Source organism: Ailuropoda melanoleuca, unplaced genomic scaffold (assembly GCF_002007445.2).
Source record: "Ailuropoda melanoleuca isolate Jingjing unplaced genomic scaffold, ASM200744v2 unplaced-scaffold9846, whole genome shotgun sequence".
Taxonomy (NCBI): Eukaryota; Metazoa; Chordata; class Mammalia; order Carnivora; family Ursidae; genus Ailuropoda; species Ailuropoda melanoleuca.
Window position 1 is genome coordinate 117,009 of NW_023255376.1, and position 21,115 is coordinate 138,123.

At 38.5% G+C, this 21,115-nt stretch overlaps 2 protein-coding genes across 4 annotated transcripts in view; both read right to left on the minus strand.

Moving 5' to 3' along the window:
- RBM41 (RNA binding motif protein 41) overlaps positions 1-16,195 on the minus strand; it is a 55,109-nt gene extending 38,914 nt beyond the window's left edge. Inside the window, exons 1-5 of one of the 3 annotated variants that reach the window (XM_034653574.1) lie at positions 15,638-16,195; positions 12,399-12,515; positions 11,640-11,832; positions 11,147-11,351; positions 9,232-9,303 (exon numbers count right to left, since the gene is read on the minus strand). In XM_034653574.1, coding sequence (XP_034509465.1) covers positions 9,232-9,303; positions 11,147-11,351; positions 11,640-11,832; positions 12,399-12,515; positions 15,638-15,645 — 595 coding nt within the window. In that variant the 5' untranslated portion in view covers positions 15,646-16,195. Of the gene's footprint in view, positions 1-9,231; positions 9,304-11,146; positions 11,352-11,639; positions 11,833-12,398; positions 12,516-15,550; positions 15,592-15,637 lie in introns of those variants that run through there. The other 2 variants (XM_034653573.1, XM_034653575.1) reach the window with 2 other exon arrangements.
- Positions 16,196-20,090: 3,895 nt separating this feature from the next.
- NUP62CL (nucleoporin 62 C-terminal like) overlaps positions 20,091-21,115 on the minus strand; it is a 43,304-nt gene continuing 42,279 nt past the window's right edge. Inside the window, exon 10 of the mRNA XM_034653576.1 lies at positions 20,091-20,974. Coding sequence (XP_034509467.1) covers positions 20,880-20,974 — 95 coding nt within the window. The 3' untranslated portion in view covers positions 20,091-20,879. The remainder of the gene's footprint in view (positions 20,975-21,115) is intronic.

Here is a 21,115-nt window from a genome sequence, read left to right on the forward strand (position 1 = left end):
CCCAGAAATACACCCTCACATGTATGTCTTTGGCAAGAGTGGCAGGAATACACAATGGAGAAAGGATAGTCTCTTCAACAAATGATGCTAGAAAACTGAATCTCCACATGGAAAAGAATGAAATGGGACCGTTATTTTACAACAGTCACGAAAGTCAATTAAAAATGGATTAAACCATGAGAGACTATGGACTCTGGGAAACAAACTGAGGGCTTCAGAGGGGAGGGGGGTGGGGGAATGGGATAGGCTGGTGATGGGTAGTAAGGAGGGCATGTATTGCATGGTACACTGGGTGTTATACGCAAGTAATGAATCATGGAACTTTAAAAAAAATGGATTAAAGGCTTAAAAAGAAGGCCTGAAACTCTAAAACTCCTAGAAGAAAACATAGAGGAAAATCCTCTTGACATTGATATTGGCGATGATTTCTTAAATATAACTCCAAAAGTACAGGCAACAAAAGTGAAAATAGAAAGTGGAACTATATCATACTAAAAACCTTCTACATACCAAAGACACAGTTAACAGAGTGAAAAGGCAACCTACAGAATGGGAGAAAATATTTGTAGACCATTACCCAATAAGAGGTTAATATCCAAAACATATAGGGAACTCCTACAACTCAATGCCATAAAAATGAAACTATGAAACATAAAACTGTATGTTAACTATACTGGAATTCACATTTTTAAAGATTTATTTACTTATTTGTAAAAGAGAGAACAAGTACACACACACACACACACACACACGTGGGTGAATGGGGGGAGGGGCAGAGGGAGAGACTCTTCAAGCAGACTCCCCACTGGGCACGGAGCCCAAGGCAGGGCTCAATCTCACAACCCATGAGATCACGACCTGAGCCGAAAGCAAGGGTTGGACACTTAATCCACTGGGCCATGCAGGCACCCCTGGAATTCAAATTTAAAAAAAATAATTTAAAAATTTTTAAAAACTTGATTTAAAAATGTGCAAAGTATTTGTATAGACGTTTCTCCAAAGAAAATATACAGATGGCCAACAGGTATATGAAAAGGTGCTCAACAGCACTGATCATCAAGGAAATGCCAATCGAAACCACAATGAGATATCACCCCACAACTGTTAGGATGGCTAACATCAAAGAAATCAAAATATAACAAGTGTTGGTCAGGATCTAGACAAACTGGAACCTTTGTACACTTTTGGTGGGAATGTAAAATGGTGTAACTACTACAGAGAACAGTACGGAGTTTCCGCAAAAGATTAAAAATGATAAAGCAACCCCACTTCTGAGTATTTATTCAAAGAACTGAAATCAGAGCCTGCAAGAGATAGCTGCACTTACATATTCATTGCAGCACTGTTCATGACAGCCAGGATGTGGAAACAACCCAAAGTCCATCAATGAATGAAGAATATGTAGTATATACATACAATGGGATATTATTCAGCCTTAAAAAAAGAAGAAAATCCTGCCACGTGACAACACAGATGAACCTTAAAGACATTATGCTAAGTGAAATAAGCCAGTCACAAAGGACAAATGCTGCATGAAACAACTTATGTAAGGTATATAAAATAATCAAACACATAGAAGCAGGGAATCTAATGGTGGTTGCCAGGGGCTAGGGGAAGGGGAAAATGGGGAGTTATTATTCAAAGGTTATAAAGCTTCAGCTACGCAAAATGACTAAGTTCTAGAGACCTATTGTACAGCATTGTGCCTATAGTTAACAATACTGTATTGTACACTCAAAAATTTGTTAAGTGGGTAGATCACACGTTAAGTGTTCTTACAAAAAAAGAAAGAAAAATAGGGAATGAGATGTCCATAAGGGGCTTTGAAAAATTCAGACACACTCCTGGGACCCTAGAAGGTAACAAACATGTGCTGGGCTATGTATGCCCAGGAAAGTTAGAGCCTGCGAAGTCAGTAATCTCTCACCTCTGGCTGACCTTGAGGCTCTGAACAAGCAGGAAGTGAAGTCTAAGGCACGGTTGCAAACTGCCTGCCTGGGCATTGAAGGAGTGACCCAACACACACACACACACACACACCCCCACACACACACACACACACACCCTCCACAAAGGTTGGTAGAACTTTTTGGTTTAAGGTATTTAAGGAAAACTTTCTCCAATCATTAGCGGACCAGTCTGCTAACTGAACAGACTTCAGCGGCTGCACATGACAAAGAATTCAAGTTTACAAAATTAGTCTAGGAAAAGTCACTATACAAATAGCAAGGACAATAAAATAAACCCTGGGTGTGTGGGGGAGAATGATTTTCAGAGTTGTCACATTACATTATTTTTAAAAATATTTTATTTATTTGAGAGAGCAAGAACATGAGTGGGAGAGGGACAGAGGGAGAGGGAGAGGGAGAAGCAGGCTCCCGACTGAGCAGGGAGCCCGATGCAGGGCTCTATCCTAGGACCTTGATCCCAGGACCTTGATCATGACCCGAGCCTAAGGCAGCCGCTTAACCAACTGAGCCACGCAGGCACCCCTACATTACATTATTTTAAATGTCTCCTCTGCAACAAAAAAATTGTAAGACTGTTATGGACTAAATATTTGTGGGCCCCCCCCATTCGTATGTTGAAACCTTACTGGTGATGTGATGGTAATAGGAAGTGAGGACCTCTGGGAGGTAACTGGGATTAGATGAGGTCAGGAGGGTGGAGCCCTCATGAATAGGATCAGTACCCTTACAGAAGTCATGAAAGAGCTTGCTTCCTCTCCCTATTCTCTGACATGTGAGGATCCAACAAGAAGTTAGCAGTCTGCAACCCAAAAGAGGGCTCTCACTGGAACCTGATCATACTGGAACCCTGATCTCAGACTTCCAGCCTCCAGAACTGTGAGAAATAAATCTGCTGTTTATAAACTACCCAGTTGATGGTTCTTTGTTATAGCAGCCTGAGCTGATTAAGATAAAGACACTGGAAAAAAAAGGAAAGAAAAGAAGAGTAGGGCCCATCCCCAGGAAAAAAGAAACAATCAATACAAACTTTCCTAAAAAGGACACTGGGCTTCTCAGACAAAACTTCTTATCAGTTATTGTATGTTCTTCAAACAATTAAAGAAAACCACATATAAAGAACTAAAAGAATGTTTCAGAATGATCTTACCAAATAGGGAATAAAATAAAGAGACAGAAATTATAATAAAGAACCAAATAGAAATTCTGGAGTTGAAAAGTACAATAACTGAAACGAAAACTATACTAGAGGGCCTCAACAGAAAATCTTCAGCAAACTTGAAGATATGTCGACTACTCATCTAAGAAGATTACTCAATCTGAGGAGCAAAAAGAAAAAAGAATAAAGAAAAAATAACAGAGCGCTGGAGACCTGTGGGCAAGCAACAAGCATACCAACATATGCATAATGGAAATCTCAGAAGGAGCATAAAGAATATTTAAAGAACTAATGCCTGAAAACTTCTTCAAATTGATGAGAAACATTAATCTACACATTACAGAACCTTGACAGAAACCAAGCAGGACAAACTCAAGGGACCTACTTGGAGTCTGTCCATGAGACATTCAGACATGTAGCCGAATTGTCAAAAGCAAAAGATGAAGACTGAATCTTGACTGTAGCAAGAGAGAAGAGACCCATCATGGACAAGGAGTCCTAAATAAGATCAACAGTTGACTGCTCAACAGAAACTACAGGGGCCAGAAGGCAGTAAGATGACATATTTGGTGTGCTAAAAGAAAAAGACTGCCAACCAAAAACTTCACTGTCTGGCAAAAAACTGTACTTTAAAACTAAAGGAAAGGGGCACCTGGGTGGCTCAGTCGGTTAAGCATCTGCCTTTGGCTTGAGTCATGATCCCACGGTCCTGGGATCGAGCTCTGCATCAGGCTCTCTGCTCAGCGGGGAGCCTACTGCTCCCTCTCCCTCTGCTTACTTATGCTCTTTCTCTCTGTCAAATAAATAAATAAATAAACAAAAAGAATCATTAAAAAAATAACCCCCCAAAAAAAACTAAAGGAGAAATTAAGACATTCCAAGATAAGTACAGACTGAAAGAATTCATTACTGCAAGACCTACCCTATGAGAAAAACTATAGGGAGTACTTCAGGCTGAAATAAATGGGCACTCTTCAGTAACTCAAATAAAGAACACTAGTAAAGCTGACTATATAGGTAAACGTAAAAAAAGACAGTATAAATGTATTTGTCTTTGTAACTCTTTTTCTTGTCATATCTGACTTAAGAAATAACTACATAATGCAATAATTATAAAACTATGCTGATGAGCTTAAAATCTATGAAGATGTAATTTGTGTGACAATAATAGTACAGAGGAGGGAGGAGAAAACAGATAAACAGGACAAAGTTTTTGAGTATTTTTGAAATTAAGCCAGTATTAATACAAACTAGCTTTTTTAAGCTAAGATGTTAATTGTGATCCCCAGGACAACTATTAAGAAAGTAACTAAAACAAAATAGTAAAAGAAGCAACACGTTAATTAAAATTATATACTGGAAAAACCTATTTCATATGAAGGAATAAATGGAATAACAGAGGAACAAAAAAGATACAAGACATTCAGAAAACAAATAGCAAAATGGCAGACCAAATCCTTTCTTATCAAAAGACTCCAATTACATATATTAAATATAAATGAACTGAAAACTCAGAAGAGTGGATTAAAAAAGGAAAACACAACCCAACTATTTGCTGTCTACAAGAGACACACTTCGGGGCACCTGGGTGGCTCAGTCAGTTAAGCATCTGCCTTCAGCTCAGGTCATGATCCCGGGGTCCTGGGATGGAGCCCCACGTCAGGCTCCTGGCTCAGCGGGGAGCCTGCTTTTCCCTCTCCTCCCCACTGGCTTGTGATCTCTGTCACTAACTCTCTCTCTCAAATAAATAAATAAAATCTTTTTAAAAAAAGATAGATACACTTTGGATTTAAAAAAAGTTGAAAGCAGAAGGATGGGAAAAGATGTTCCATGCAAAAAAGAATCAAAGCAGAGCAGGGCAGAAGAAATTTTTCCTTTTTCTTATTTCCTTGCTAAGTCTAGCTAAGGGATTCTGAATTTTGTTGACCTTTCCGAAGGACCAACTTTTGGTTTTGCCGATTTTCTGTATTTTTTTAATTTTCTATTTAATTTTTTTTGCTCTAATCTTTATTATTTTCTTCCTTCAGTTTGATCTGTTTTTAGGTTGCTCTTCTTTTTGTAGTTTCTTTTTTTATTAGGACTTTATGTTTTTAGAGCAGTTATAGGTTCACAGCAGAATTGAGGGGAAGGTACACAGGTTTCCCACATAACCCCATCTCCACACACGTACAGCCTGCCCCATTATCAATATACCCCCATCAGAGTGGTACAGTTGTTACAACTAATGAATCTACATTGGCCCATTATGATTACCCAAAGTTTATAGTTTACATTATGGTTCACTCTTGGCATTACACAGTCTAAGGATTTGGACAAATTTTTCTAGTTTAAAAAAAAATTGTAGTTCTTAAGGTAAAAGTTTTTGGTTATTAATTTAAGACTTTTCTTCTTTATTAATATGGGCCTTTATAACTATAAATATCCCCCTAAGCACTGCTTTTACTGCATTACATAAGTTTTGGTACGTTAAGTTTTGTTTTCATTCATCTCAAAGTATTTTCTAAAGTCCCTTGTGACTTTTTTTGATCCGTTGGTTATTCAGTAGAGTGCTGTTCAATTTCTGCATATCTGTACATTTTCTAAAGGTCTATTACTGATTTCTAATTTCATTCAACTGTGAATGGAACTGGCAAGAGTGCACATCTTTGTCTCATTCCAGACACTGGGGGAAACATTTCAATCTTTCACCATTTATTATGAAGTTAATTATTAACACAAACATATGACCAATTTATTTCTGACAAAAAATGCAAAGGCAAGTAAATGGAGAAAGAACACTCTCTTCAATATATGGTGCTGAAACAATTGGAAATTCATAGGCAAAAAAGTGAACCTTAGCCTAAACCCCATACTTTATATAACCATCAAGTCAAAATAGATCATAGATCTAAATGTAAAATATACAAGCATAAAACTGTTTAAAGAAAAAATCTTATTCATAATCTGCTGTCAGACAAAGAGTTCTTCAACATGGAAAAAAAAGCATAATCCATGAACAGAAAATCCATGATAATTGGATAACTGGACTGTATCAAAATTTAAAACATTTGCCCTGAGGCAGAAAACTTATGTACTGAAAACTACAAAATGTTGCTGGAAGAATTAAAGATACAAATAAATGCAAAGACATCCCATGTTCATGAATTGAAGATTTAATATATCAAGATGTCAATATTACCCAAAGTGATATACCGATTCAGTGTAATCCCTATCAAAATCCCAATGACATTTTTTCCCAGAAATAGAAAAATCCATCCTAAAATTCATATGGTGTCTCAAGGGTTCCTAAATAGTGAAAATCTTGAGAAAGAAGAACAAAGTTGGAGGTCTCACACTTCCTGATTTCAAAACTTACCACAAATCTATGGTAATTAAAACAGTGTGACACTGGCATAAAGACAGACATATATACCAATGGAATAGAATGAAGAGCCTAGGAAAGACTCATATTTATGGCCAAATGATTTTTGGAGAGGATGCTAAGAACATTCAATGGGTAAAGGACAGTCTTTTCAACAAGTAGTATTGGGAAAACTGGATTATCAACATGTAAAAAATAAAGTTGGATCCTTACCTTATAACACATACAAAAAATTAACTCAAGATGGACCAAACACCTAAACATAACACCTAAAACTACAAAACGCTCAGAAGATAACATAGGAGAAAATCTTTATGACATTAGATTTGGCAATGATTTACTGGCCATGACACCAAAAGCACAGGTAACAAAAGAAAAAACTGACAAATTAGACTCCATCAAAAACATAAACTTTTGTGCATCAAAGGACACTATCAACAGAGTGAGAAGGCAACTCATGAAATGAAGGGAAATACTTGTAAATTATTTATCTGATGAGAGAATCAATATTTAGAATATACAAAAAAATCCTACAACTCGACAATAAATAAATAAACAACCAGTTTAAATAACGGGCAAAGGACTTACATAGACACTTCTCCAAAGAAGATACACAAATGGCCAAAAAGCACATGAAAAAGATGCACAACATCACTAGTCATTAGGGAAATGCAGATCGAAACCACAATGAAATACCATTTCACACCTGTTAGTATGGCTGTCACAAAAAAGAAGAAATTAAATGTCGGCAAGGGTGTGGGGAAATTGGAATTCCTTCTTCATTGCTGGTGGGAATGTAAAATGATATAGCCTCTGTAGAAAACAGATGGTGGTTCCTCAAAAGATTAACACAGAATTACTATATGATCCAGCAATTCCACTTCTGGGTATACATTCAAAAGAACTGAAAGCAGGGACTTGAACAGACACTTGTACATCTGGTTTCATACCAGCATTACTTACAACAGCCAAAAGGTAGAAGGAACACAAGTATCTACTGACAGATGAAGGGATAAACAAAATGTGGTAGGTACACATAATGGAATATTATTCAGCCTTCAGAAGGAAGGAAATTCTGACACATGGATGACCTAGAAGACGTTAAGTGAAATAAGCCAGACACAGAAGGACAAATACTGTATGATTCCGCTTATATGAGGCACCTACAGTAGTCAAATTCACAGAGACAGAAGAAATGGTGGTTGCCAGGGGCAAAGGGGAGGAGTATAAGGGGAAATGGTGTTTAATGGGTACAGAGTTTCAGTTTGGGAAGATGAAAAGTTCTGGAGACGGATAGTGATGATGGTTGCAGAACAATGTGAATATACTTAATGCCACAGAACTGTACACTGAAAACACGGTGAAAATGGTCGATTTTATGTTAAGTATATTTTACCATGATAAAAAAAAGTTTGTTCTGCAAAAGACACTGTTAAGAGAATGAAAAGATAAGCTACAGACTGGGATAAAATATTTGCAAATCACATATCCAACAGAGAATTGCATTTAGAATATATAAGGAACTCTCAAAAGCCATAAAGAAAATAACCCAATTCAAAAATAGCACAAGATTTGAACAGACACTTCAGCAAACAGGATATAAGGATGGCAAATAAGCACATGAAAAGATGTTCAACATCATTAGCTATTAAGGAAAAGCAAATTAAAACTACAATGAGATACCACTTCACGGCTACTAGAAGAACTAAAATAAATACCAACAATACCAAATGCTGACAAAGATGTAGAGCAACTGGAACTCTCATACATTGCTGGTGGGAATGCAAAATGGTTCAGCCACTCTGGAAAATGGTTTGGCAGCTTCTTATAAAGTTAAACAGACACTTACCATATGACCCAGTAATCCCACTCCTAGATATTTACCTTAGAGAGATAAAAATTTATGTTCACACAAAAACCTGTACAAAAATTTGTTCATTATCAGTATTATTCATAGTCACCATAACCTGGAAACAGCCCAAATTCACTTCAATGGATGGATGGATAAACGAACTCTGGAATATCCGCACAATGGAATGCTATTCAGCAAAATGAATGAACTATCGATACACACAACTTGGATGACTCTCAAAGGCATTACACTAAATGAAAGAAGCCACACTCAAAAGGTGACATATTGTACGATTCCATCTTTATGACATTCTTTAAAAGACACAACTACAGTGATGGAGAACAGATCAGGGACTGCCAGAGATTATGGGTGGAGTTGGGGGTGACTATCAATGGATGGGATGAGGGATTTTTAAGGTGATGGAGCTGTTCTCTATCCTGATTGTGGTGGTTACATGAATCTACATGATTTACATGATTTACAATTCATAGAATTGTACACCAAGAAAGAAAAACAGGCAATTTTATTGTAAGTTCATTTTTCAAAGAAAATATTGCTATTATATCATCGTCATCAACAGTTATACGTTAGTGATTAATAAAAATAATCAGAATTAGTTGTGAAATAGGATCTAAAAATCAAGGTCATTTTATGTCTGGTACGATAACATAAAGGTATAGAGAAAAAATCAACAACACTAAATGTAAAAGTTTTACAACTTCTACTAACTCCTCTCTTTAATATTCTTATCAGGATAAATTGCTCCCTCTGGATCATTTCCTATAAACATTGTCATATACTGAATATGGAATTAAATAAGCACTAGACTCAGAAGTCTGGGACCCTATGTTACATTCCTAAATCTAACACTGTAAGAAAACTCTCGACTTGCCTTTTGTGCCTAATTTTATCTTCCTCTTCATTGAGGTCATGTACTTGTCTGCACTTGTCTTTTTGTGGTATGCTGTGAAGGTTTAAAGCAAGGAGTTTCAAAGATAGGAAACAGAACAGATTCATATACCACCCACCCACCCCAAATACCAGGTACTGCTCTAAGTGATTTACATGTATTACCTCACTTAATCTTCCTAACGACCCTATAATATAGGTATTATTAATATTCTCGTTTTACAAGGTGAAGAAACTGAAGTGTAGAGTGGTAACTTGCCCAACATCTTCTAACAAGCTAGTTAAGTGGGGGAGCCAGGACTTTTCCAGCAATCTGCCTCCAGAGCCCACACTCTTTAATCAGTATTCTAGGTCTCTCCACAAACGGCTGTTCACTTGTTCTTTCATTCCTTCCTTCACCACTGCTCTTCCATGTCTCTGGTCTCTCTGTCTCTAACAAAGCATTCACTCACGCTCACGGCTTTACCTGCCCCGAGTGTCCAGGATTCCCACTTCTATGTAGCCAGCTCTGACCTCTCCCCCGAGCTTCCCTGCTGCATTTCCTCAATATGTGCATTTAATGATCCTGCCATTCTTACCAATTCAGCATGTTTCAAGTCAAACTCATCGTCTTTCGTCATAAACTCCCCATAAAGACTTTCTTAATTTTGCCAGTTGTTAAAGTCACACAGACTTGAAACACCTGGGTTGTCTCTGACCTCTCCTTTGACCCTCCTCCTTCATGCTCAGTCAGTAAGTTTAACCAGTTCTTCCTTTGCGATGTCTCTTATAACCCCCACCTACCTTTTTCTTTCCGATACCACTGCTATCATTCTAGTTTAGATCTCCGTGCCTACATTACTGTCATACCTCCTAGATCATTGTTCCTGCTTCCAGTTCTTTCTCTCTCATCCTGTTTCTTGGCCACCAGATTCATCATTTTCAAAGACTGCTTTTACCAGGTTACTCCTGGCTCAAAATCCTTTCACCAGATCCAAACTAACTGAATAACTAACTCTGTATAGGTCTCTACTACCCAACAAATAAAGTTCAAAAATTTTAGCTGCCTTTCTAACCTGGTGTTTCACAACAGCCCCAAACACTCCATAGTGTTCATACCATCTGCTGCAAATGAATTGCCTTTCCTTCTCCTTACTATAGAACAGGTAGTATTAAAAGAACATTGAAATCTTACCTCCTCTGAGAGGCTTTCTTCAGTCATGCCAATGCACAGTGGCCTTTCCCTCCTCTGAACTCCTACAGCACTTAACAACTGTATCTAGTGTTGTCACTAAATGTTACAGGAACAATTTCCTAAACTTCCGTGCACCTCCCACAGTGCCTACCAAACTTATTTGTTAAACTAATACTTTCTGATTAAGATGCATACCATGTATCTATATATTGTGTGCTAATTTACAGTTCAGCCCAAAGACACTTCACAATCTAGCCTCACTTTCCTTTCCAGTGCCACCCCTTTCATCCCCTGCTGTGTCCTATACCTCCTGCCACAATGAATTTCTCATCGTTCCCTAGATGCACCAGGTCCTTTCGCAAACCTGTTCCTGTTCACCTACTCTCTGTAATGTCCTCTGCCCCTTATTCACCTGACAAATGACTGTTGCTCTGTCAAGACTTAGTACAAATGTCAATTCCCGACTCCCCCCAACTAGACTTCGATGTTCTATGTTCTGCACTCCCTTAGCATGTTACTCACATCTCTGTAACAGTGATTTCCACGTGGTATCACAACTGACTGTGTACATATTTGTCTCTGTCATGGGCCTATATACACTCCTCAAGGAGAGTGATTATCTGTCTTTCCCCTACTCCCTTCACTAACTCTTCATGTTTAATGTCTTGCTGTTAAATCTTTCTCTCAGTGAAAGAGCACATCAAAGTCAGTGGTGATCACATACCTTGGTAATAAAGAGCCTTGAGGAAGGAGTGCCGATCAGCTCCCTGAAATAAAGACTTTTCTATTTCCATTTCTCGCCGGGTCAGCTGTTTGCTCTTGGCAAATCTCTGGGGCAGGCAAAGGATGCGCTGACGCTCCGAGATCCTTTCTTCAATATCTTGAAGACGGTTCTGTATTGCTTCTGGGGTTGCCCTCAGTCTTGTCCTCTGAAACCAGAGAAATGAGATGGCATGTATCATAGAGGACACAGCCTGAAAGTGATGATCTAATGCCTCTGATAAGAAAGAGGCTGGTGAAGGACCAGAAGTGACCATTCATAGACATGTTAGCTAAAAAGTCAAGGAACAACTTCTCTTTACCAAGGTCCCTAGCGTAGAAACCAAAGATTCAGATACAAAGCTCAGTTTTTTAAGAACTAAAAATGAAAAGGTTGTCAGTGTAAAGGGAAGCGATCCCGCCCTTTATTCTTCAGGAAAAAAAATGGCCCCACTCACCTTTTCACCTGAAACATGGCTCTTCCAGATCAAGATTTCTGTTTCATTGAGCCCTAGTTCCCTAAGAGAAGCAGTTTCCTGGTCCTTCTCATGCAGTGTCTGGAACTGGGACAAAGTCATAGTCCCAGCTGCTTCCTTCCCAAAGGGCTTATACATAGTACCAGGAGCGAAGCTCTCTTTCTTAGACATACATCTGCAAAACAAGCAGGAAGCAAGTAAGAATATCTTCAGGTTACCACAATTTACAGAAATGGGGCTCGCCATTAAAAAAGGCACAATGAAACGCACTTTCTCTCTCACGTCCTATTTCTAGGCTGAGGCACCCCTGCAAGGACATGGAACTCCATCACCATTCCCCTCACCCAGGACCAATAAATGACCAAGTGAAATATTTATTTACTGAGTACCTACTAGGCATCAGACACTGGGCCAGGGACGGAGGATTTAACAGTAAAAAAAAAAAAAAAAAGATAAAAATGGTTTCTGCTTTTGTGGAAGAGAAGTAAACGGTCAATGATCCTATTGGGTTGTAAGTGCTATGTATGTTAAGGGAAGACATAGGAAAGGCACTTAGCCCAGACTTTGTGGGATACGGGAGGCTTCCCAGAGGAAGAGACACAGAAGCAAAATGCTGCCTACTAAGTAGATGTTGGCCAAGGAAAGGGGGGCGGGAGAGGAGTGTTCCATCTGGGCTTTAAGAGGGGTCGGCCACCTGGAGGTAAGGGTCTATGATACTCTGTTTGCAAAATCAATACCTACTCCTCAATGGAGACAGAGGTATCAAGTTGATGCTGAAGGAGGCTTTTCAGCTGCCTCTCCCCTTCTGTTTCCAACTCCTCCAGGACATGCTCACCACTCTTCACACAGCTATTTACCCTGGAGTAGATATAAGAATGTATACGGAAAAGAGAAGAGACAGTTAATCTCAAAACATATTCTTTAGCTATATTATCTACCAGCAGTGACCCCATTTGTTCGAAGACACTTTTCTGTTTCTTGCCCTTTATCATTCATCCCACAAACATTTACTAAATACCTACTTACGCACAATGCACCGTGCTAGGTACTGATGGAGTCACAGATATTCAAGACACAGTCTCTATTCTCAAGAAGCTTGCAATTTATTCAGGGTATGTGTGTATGTGTAGTTGTGTTCTGTGCCTGTGCGGGGAAGGGGGTAGGGGGGGAAGGGAGGGAGGGGGGAGAGAGGGAGGGAGAGAGAGAGGGGGAGAGAAGAAAGAGATAATCGGGAGCTAGAGTGGTAAATGAAGACTTTGGGAAGGTAATTCTTAAATGGGCATTTGAAGGACTGGGTATGATGAAGGAAAGAACAGGGAGAATGAGCAGGAAGAGACAGAAATATGTTCTGGGGGGATAATAGATTCCCTTAGGTTGGCATTCACATATGAGAACACTAGGAGATAATCTTGGAGGGGGTAATTAGACACAGATCATGAATGGCCTTAAATACTACAACTAAGGGGCCTGGACCTTCATGTATAGGTATTAGAAAGCAATTTATTAGGCAGTTAAGTCACAGGGTACAAATGATGGTTTAGGAAAATGAATGTGGTTATAATATGCTTTGTGGATTCATAGGAAAGAAACCAAAAGAACAAGTTAGGAAACTCTTTAAACTGATCAAGCATAATGCTATGAAAGTCCAAACTGATTGAGCATAATGCTATGAAAGTCCAAACTGGAGTGGTAATAGTGGAAACAGAAAGGAAGAGATAGATGAGCCAGGCCTTTTGAAGGTAGGGTAAGGAAGGAGTCAAAGATAACCATGAAATTTCAAGCTGTGTAACTATGAGAACAATGGTACCAATGAAGGAAAGAGGAAGATCCAGATGGAATAAATGGCTTGGGAACGGGAAAGTCAGTATTGTCTTAGCCATGCTGAGTCAACTGCCTATTACAACTGAAACACCAGCACGAAATAGCAGGAATACTTCAAAGACATACTGAGTCTGAGGCGACAGCGTAAGTGATATTGGCTAATAGGAAAGCGAGTGATGAGAGAATTGTATAGATGAGAGTCTGAGGCTGAACACAGAAATCTCAAGTCATCTGTCGTGGCAGGATGTGGAGCTGTGAAAGAGGAGGAGATCTCCAAAGAAGAGAGTATAGAAACAAATGGGAAGAGGGTCACATTTTATAGCTAAGGCACTACTCTGTAGACATCCAGGTAATGCTAGAAGCTAGCCAACCCTAAATAACTGAAAACTCTTATTAGAGTGTAAAGAAATAGCAGGACCAGTAGAGCATGCAACAACAGGTGATAATAGACAAAAACAAAATGAGTTAATTCCATGAGAAAAACAAATATGAAATACCTTCTTTATAAAATAGTCCTTTACTGTTTGGGTTATGATGTATCTCACATAATTATAAGCAATATTCCCATGCCCTAGAAAGACTGAGACCTATTTTAGAAAATTTTAAAATATCCTTAGGCGGCGCCTGGGTGGCTCAGTCGTTGAGCATCTGCCTTTGGCTCAGGGCGTGATCCCGGAGTTCTGGGATCAAGCCCCACATCAGGCTCCTCTGCAGGAAGCCTGTTTCTTTCTCTCCCACTCCCCCTGCTTGTGTTCCCTCTCTCGCTGGCTGTCTCTCTGTCAAATAAATAAATAAAATCTTTAAAAAAATATCCTTAGGCCCAGAGTTTTTAAAAACTTCCTTCTAAACAACTCAATTTGTATTTATTACTTAAAATTCTGGAAGTTCTTGCTACGTTTAAAGTGGCTTTGAAAGGAATAAACCATAGCTAACTACATCAGTACACATGAATCTCGAAAAAGCAATGCTGAGTGAAATAAAAGCAAGTCACAGAAAATTCATACAATATGTGTCCATCCATATAGAGTTCAAAAATGGATAAAACTAGCAACATTTTGTTTAGGGATAAAGTCGTCTGTGGTGGACCATTTAAAAAAAAAAGCAAGGGAATGATTAATGCCAAATTCTGGACAGTGGTCTCTTCAGGAAGAAAGAAGGGAGAAGAAGCAATCAGGAGGGGCACACAGGGGACTTCTAAGATACTGCTAATGTTCTATTTCGAAAGCCTGTATTGGGTCCAAGTCTATTATTATTCTTTAAGCTGTATATCTACATTATTTTACAAGTATGAAATATACCACAATAAGCATGTTATAAAAGTCATTTTGAGGCAGGGAAATGGTTTTTTAAAAGATGCGGAAACTAACAGTACAGGAGAGCATTATATCAGAAGAACTTTGAATTCTACTTTGCAGTGAATCCAAAATTAATTTAATAATGAGGATCCTTTAAAAAGCCATTGTGTACTACTGTCGACAACCGTGAAGCCCAGGCTTTCAACAATGACCAGCCACGTTAAAGCTGCCATTTCCTGCAGAACCAGTAGGGGGAACTGCTTACAGCAGTGCTTTTCTTTTTCTATGACACACCGAGCCGGTTTTGTACTTTCCGTCTAAATTTTTAGGAACAAAGTAAGGGTAGCTTAGGTTAAGATTTGAAAGCGCTGCATGCTCTCAGGGCCCAAAAAAAGTCTTCCTTAGTAAACAAACACTGCAAAAAACAAAACAAAAAAAGGCGCCCACCCTGTGCCCCTTTCGGAGGATGAGGTGGAGTGGAGGTAGGGCGGGACGGGGAGGAGCTGGCCTGGGTTTCTCTGGCGCTGGGCATCAGTCGGCCAAGACCCTTTTACCTGGCTGGGTCCGTCTGAAGCAGTAAGAAGCCACGGCATCCGTGCAGCTCCCGGGGCCGGCGCCGTGGCCTAGAGGCCCGTGCGGGCAAGGCATTCCTACGGGAACCGGCGGCGGCGGCCCTTCCTGAACTTCGCCCTGCAGGCCTGTCTAGCCCGTCTCCCCTCCTCCCTCCTCCTTTGTCTTCCCGCTCACACGAAACCCCATCCCGAGAACGTGACATACCCCAAACACAAAGTCATAAAAGCCATTTTCAAAGTTAAAAGGTAGAAGAGAGCTCCCTTCGCCGCCTGCTCTCAGACAAGCCCTTACCTCTTCATGTTTCCACAGGCCTCTATCTATAACTTGGGTGAATAGGCCGCGGACTTCAAGTCCCAGAACTCTGTGCGGCAGACTCTAAGGGGATTGTGGTGGAGTGCGGGGTTCTGGGAATTGTAGTCGTGCAGAGCTAAAGAAACGGAGAGAGTACCTACTGAGCAAGGGGTAGGTTGTTAAGTTCAAATATTTCTCCTACGGGTTAACAGCAGCACTCAAAATACCCAGCGCATAAAGCCAGTAGTCACCTTAGACTTCCTGACTGTCTCATCCAATGTCGCCAAATCCTGGCTCCTTTTCTTTTCCTCCAATATATGCCTATCAACCCTGCTTCTGCTTTCAAGGACTTATTATCTGGCCTCCTGCTGTTTCCAGTTGGGCCCCTGACCCATCCTCTGCAGTGCAGCCCGTGATCAGACACAAGTTTGACCACATCACCTGCACTAACGGTTCTCCTCTATCTGTAACAGGTTAGGAGACATTCTACTTCCTACCCTGAGAATCAGAAGTCCATATGAATGTTTTGTTGATAATTATGTTGAATCAAGAGAGAGGTATAGCATAGTAGTTAAGACCATGGGCTCTGAGTTCCCAGAAATGGAAATACAAATGTCCCTAAGTATATGAAAAGAAGTCTAATCTCACTTATAAGTGCAATGGAAATTTCGAAGTACACGGACTGTAAAATATATGACCTGTACTCAAAACTGTCCAGGTCATCAAAAACGTGGAAAGTCTGAGAATCTGTCAGCCAAAGGAACCAAAGGAGACTTAATGACTAAATGTAATGTGGTATCCTGCATGGGACCCTGGAACAGAAAAAGGGCCCTAGGTAAAAACTAAAAAAATATGAATAAACTATGCACTTTAGTTAATAAGATTCGTTTGATGTGACAAATATACCAGAGTTATATGAGATGTTAATACTAAAGGTTAACTGAGTGGAGGTATACAGAACTGTATAATACAACTTTTCTGTATGTCTAAAACTGTTCTTAAAAAGTTTATTTTTAAAAAGTACACTAAAATAACATTTTCACCTACAAGATTAGTAAAGATCCAGAAGTTTGAGGGCACATTACTTTTGTTGAGATTGTGGGAAAATAAGCACTTTCATTACACTGCTGGTAGGAACATAAATTGGTACAACCTCTATGGAAGGTAATGTGAGGATACAGTTGAAGCCATAAATCCCCATTCCCTTTAGAACAGAAATTCAACCTCTCTGAATAGTATCCTCAATACTATATATCCTCAAGTATGTGTGGGTGTGTGATTATATATATGTATATATATGTGCATATGTATTTTATGTGTATGTTTCATACACATATACAGATATATATGTATATATTTTATATATATGAAATTATTCACTGCAACATTGTTTATAACAACAAAATATTGCAAACAACTTAAATAACCACAAATGTAAAAAATCCATTCAATGGAAAACTATGCAGCAGTCTCAAAGATGATAAAGTTCTCTATGGACTGCTACTGAACAATATAAACTATATTTACTGCAATAGCCAGGTGCATAATAGTATCTACAGTATGCTTCCACTTGAGTTATAAAAGGGGGGGGTTATACATATGTATTTGCTTGTGTATTCATCAAATACCTCTGGGAAAACATATAGACCAGTGATAAGTGAATGCTTTCAGGTAGGGGACCTGGATGGTTAGCGAAAAGGGTGGGGAAAACTCTTCACTTTTTGTACCCTTTGATTTTTTAATCACCTGCTTATATTTATTACCTAGTCAATAATATTTTTTTATTAAAGGGAACCCTTTTTATACAACAAAGAATCAAAAAAGAAAAAGATCATGTGTTTCAGGGGCACACTGTTTGGATTTCTAAGTTCCCACAGTTAGAGACAACATAGCAGGCAGTCTGGACTTGAACTTTTGCTTTGGTAAGTTACAAGACTATGTGAGTTTCAGTAAGTTTCTTTAACTGGTCTAGGCCAGTTTCCTCATCTGTAAAATTGGGATAGTACCCCTGAATAGGGTGACTATAAAGTATTATATAAAAGTATGGTTTTAAAGTCACTTGATAGGTGGTCATCTATGAGCAAATATTCTGTTATCTGGTGGAACTTATTCAAACTTTCTGTACGTCTATGCTCAAGTTAGAGGATAAGACCAAAAAGCAGCTACTAGAAGACCTCGTACTTCCTATCCTAAGAACTTCTTAGACATTGAAAAGGTCAGAGGAAAGTATTTGAGTTATCCAAAACCTGTTATATGCAAATGACTGTGTTCTTGAAGTACACAGGTGAATGAATGCTGATATAACATGTACTATTTTGTGGCTTTGACACAGAGCATAGACAGCATGTAAGCATGCACAAAGTGCGGATCATACCAAAGCCTGTACCAGGTAAATCCTATATGGTGGTGAGGCCGAATTCTGCTGCTCAACCAAACTGTCCAATTGACGCATCAATCAATAAGTAGACAGGAAATTTGCCGAAGCTGCTGGTGTGTTTCCCCCCCGGGAAAGTGGCAAAGGGTGTAACAAATACTACACTGACCATCACACCAGACGTGTATACAACTTCTAATAATACATACATCCTGTTGGTACAGAAGTGATACACACTACATTAGGAATCCACTAGGTGGGATGAGTGGAGAATAAATGGCTAAAAAGACATGTAGGGTGGAATTGCAACTCGAAAGCAAGGTCACGAGGAAGTACTCTCTGTACCTGTGTATAACTGTAGCCAGTCCCAGTGGTTGGTACCAAGGGACAAACATTCAGAAAATTGCACTAGAAGAAAAAACAGGCTATTTCTAGCCCTGCCAAACTTATTAACGGTGGAATAATAGCTATTCCATTTCCCACAGCATGCCTTTCCCTACTTTAAAAGGGAGACAGTGTATAAAAGCTTTGAGACAGTTTATAAAAAGCTTTGAGAGTTCTAGATGTTATTCATGGGCACAGAGATCTTACCATGAGGTAATTTCACAATTTCACCCCAGAAGAATTTATGACAAACTGAAAAATACGCCTCATTTGTCTTTCTGACAATTTAATAAGGTTCATTTAATTAAGCCAGAAGTTCTTCCTAACATAGACATATTTTCAGTGTTTGTCCTTTTTAGATGTTTTGTTCGCAGCACACTTCTGATGAATACATTATGAAGCAATTATAATTTCCAGCTATGGAAGAAGATGCTAAAACCAAAAATCTTCTCTAGAAGAGGGATAGCACCACTCATCCAATATTAAGAGTAATCAACTGTACATGTCTTTCAAATTCCCCAAATGAGATAGCATAAATGCTGTTATAGAGAAAAATAAATATAGCATCTTTTTCAAAGGATGAAGAAAAGTCTAAAAGTGTCAAATTTAATACGACAAATTTAAGAACTTTTCCTTCTGCTAATATCCTAGCTGGTCTTTAATAATGGTTAGGAGAGGCTCAAGACTCCAGTACCTAACAAAAATGTTGCCTTAAAATGGGTTATTTGTGATCTTTTAATTAATATTTGTTCAACAATGTCATGTCTTCTAGACACGTGTTAGAACCAGAGTCAGAAGGAACCTTAGAGATGAAATAGTCCAAGGCCCCAAATTCCAGACAGTACACTGAGATCTACCAGTAAATCTTGCATTGTTAACTGTATCGATCTGGAAGCCACTCTCCACCCACTCCTCTTCTATGTCCTGGAGAAAAACCCTAGAACTCCCAGTGCAAATTCAGTAGGAGTACTTTAGCCTCTCTTATTTTACTGAGGAACAGTAGAGTAAGCATGTATCATTTGTGAAACGACATAAAGAAATCAGAAAACTTCAGAGAAATGAAAACTAGTATCTTTTACTTGGAAAGACCTTATTAATATTGTTAAATGCTTTCATGGGATAGATGAAAGACAATGCCCTAAATGAAATTATTTGTCCAGTTAATTAAGTAGAGACAAGACTAAATCCAGTGTTTCCTCTAATATACTATGTACCTTTTACTGAATGTAGAACTTACTTCATACGTCAACTACTTTTTAAGGTTAAATCTCCAAAAACAATAAGGAAAATGTTGTTATCTAGGTTATAACAGAAATAACACTAGGCTCAAAAATTGGAGAGTACTCAAAATTATAGTCAAAAGCTCTTTACCTACAGAAATCATCCACAAAATTAAATGGTCTCTGGATTATTTTCATGTTCTAAAGTTTTGAGTGGTAACAAAAACTTACCTGATAAGCTGCTACTTTGAGAAGTTTGGGTAGGAATGAAAAGGCCATGTAACCTGATATTTAGTTTACTTATAAGATGGCAAAAATCATTAATACTCATTTCAAAGATATTTTCTTCCTGTAATATATACCCCTCAGGATGGTCATGTGCAGTCAGTATTACAGAAATTTCGCTCAGTAATTATAGGCAACTAAGCTCTAGTCACTTGAGAACTTTTAAGTAAGTTTGCTTTCACGTTATACGTTTATTTTTTAGAATATCACCTTTATTTATGACTTAAGTAAAACATGCAACACAGAGACCAGACTGTTCCCAAGCTAACAAGGCTTTTTCTTGAAAACCAAACGAATAGACAAAAGCCAGCAACTATAAATCATATGCTAAAACCAAATAAAATACTGAGTTATCGGTACATCAAAAATAAATGAATTGCCTGAACCTTACCCTTTTAAAAATAATCTAATTCAAGACCTAAATCCACCCTAATGTTTCTTCTCTGAAGAAGAATTTATAACACACTTCTTTGTATTATCTATACTGTTTTCATACAGACAGGCATTAATTCTATCTCAAACTTCACAGTAAGTTCCTTTGAGGAAAAAGACTACAGTATCTAACACTATATTGTTGAAAGTTAACAGGCACCCAGTAAAGACTGGCTGGCATCTATTGGCAAACATTTCTTGATGATCCAGTTAGAGGAAGAAGGACAATGCGTGCTACTGGTAGAATATGGAATCTAGGAGAGTTTAAGATACAAATTACATACACAGAGTCAACATCTAATAGGTTGCTGCCTAGAGCCAAGAGGGCTAACATAGTTATGATCTGCTAATATTAAAAGCCAAACTACAGTGTAATTCTCAACAGCACAATATTTAAATGAAAAAAAAAAAAAACCTAAACCAACCACATGTAAACTTCATTGCAACGAAAGATTAAGTAGTTAACTGTGAACACTACTCTATTTCACATCATCACAATTTGTAGATAACGTATAATCCCAAAACAACATGCTGAAGATACGGTCATTCAATCAAAAGCAATTCTGATACTGTGTTCTTGCTCCGTGCGACGATGATCCTCAAAAACCTGTGTTACCTCTTCTACCTTCCTTTGCAGCATGCCTACAGGAGGAAAAGTCATGCATCATTAATCCCAGGTCAAAATGTCCCAGGAACAGAATAGCTTACATTCTCACTTCAACATGATTTATAAAACATCAATTTTATTTAATAGCTTTAAGTATTAGAACATACAGGAAAAAA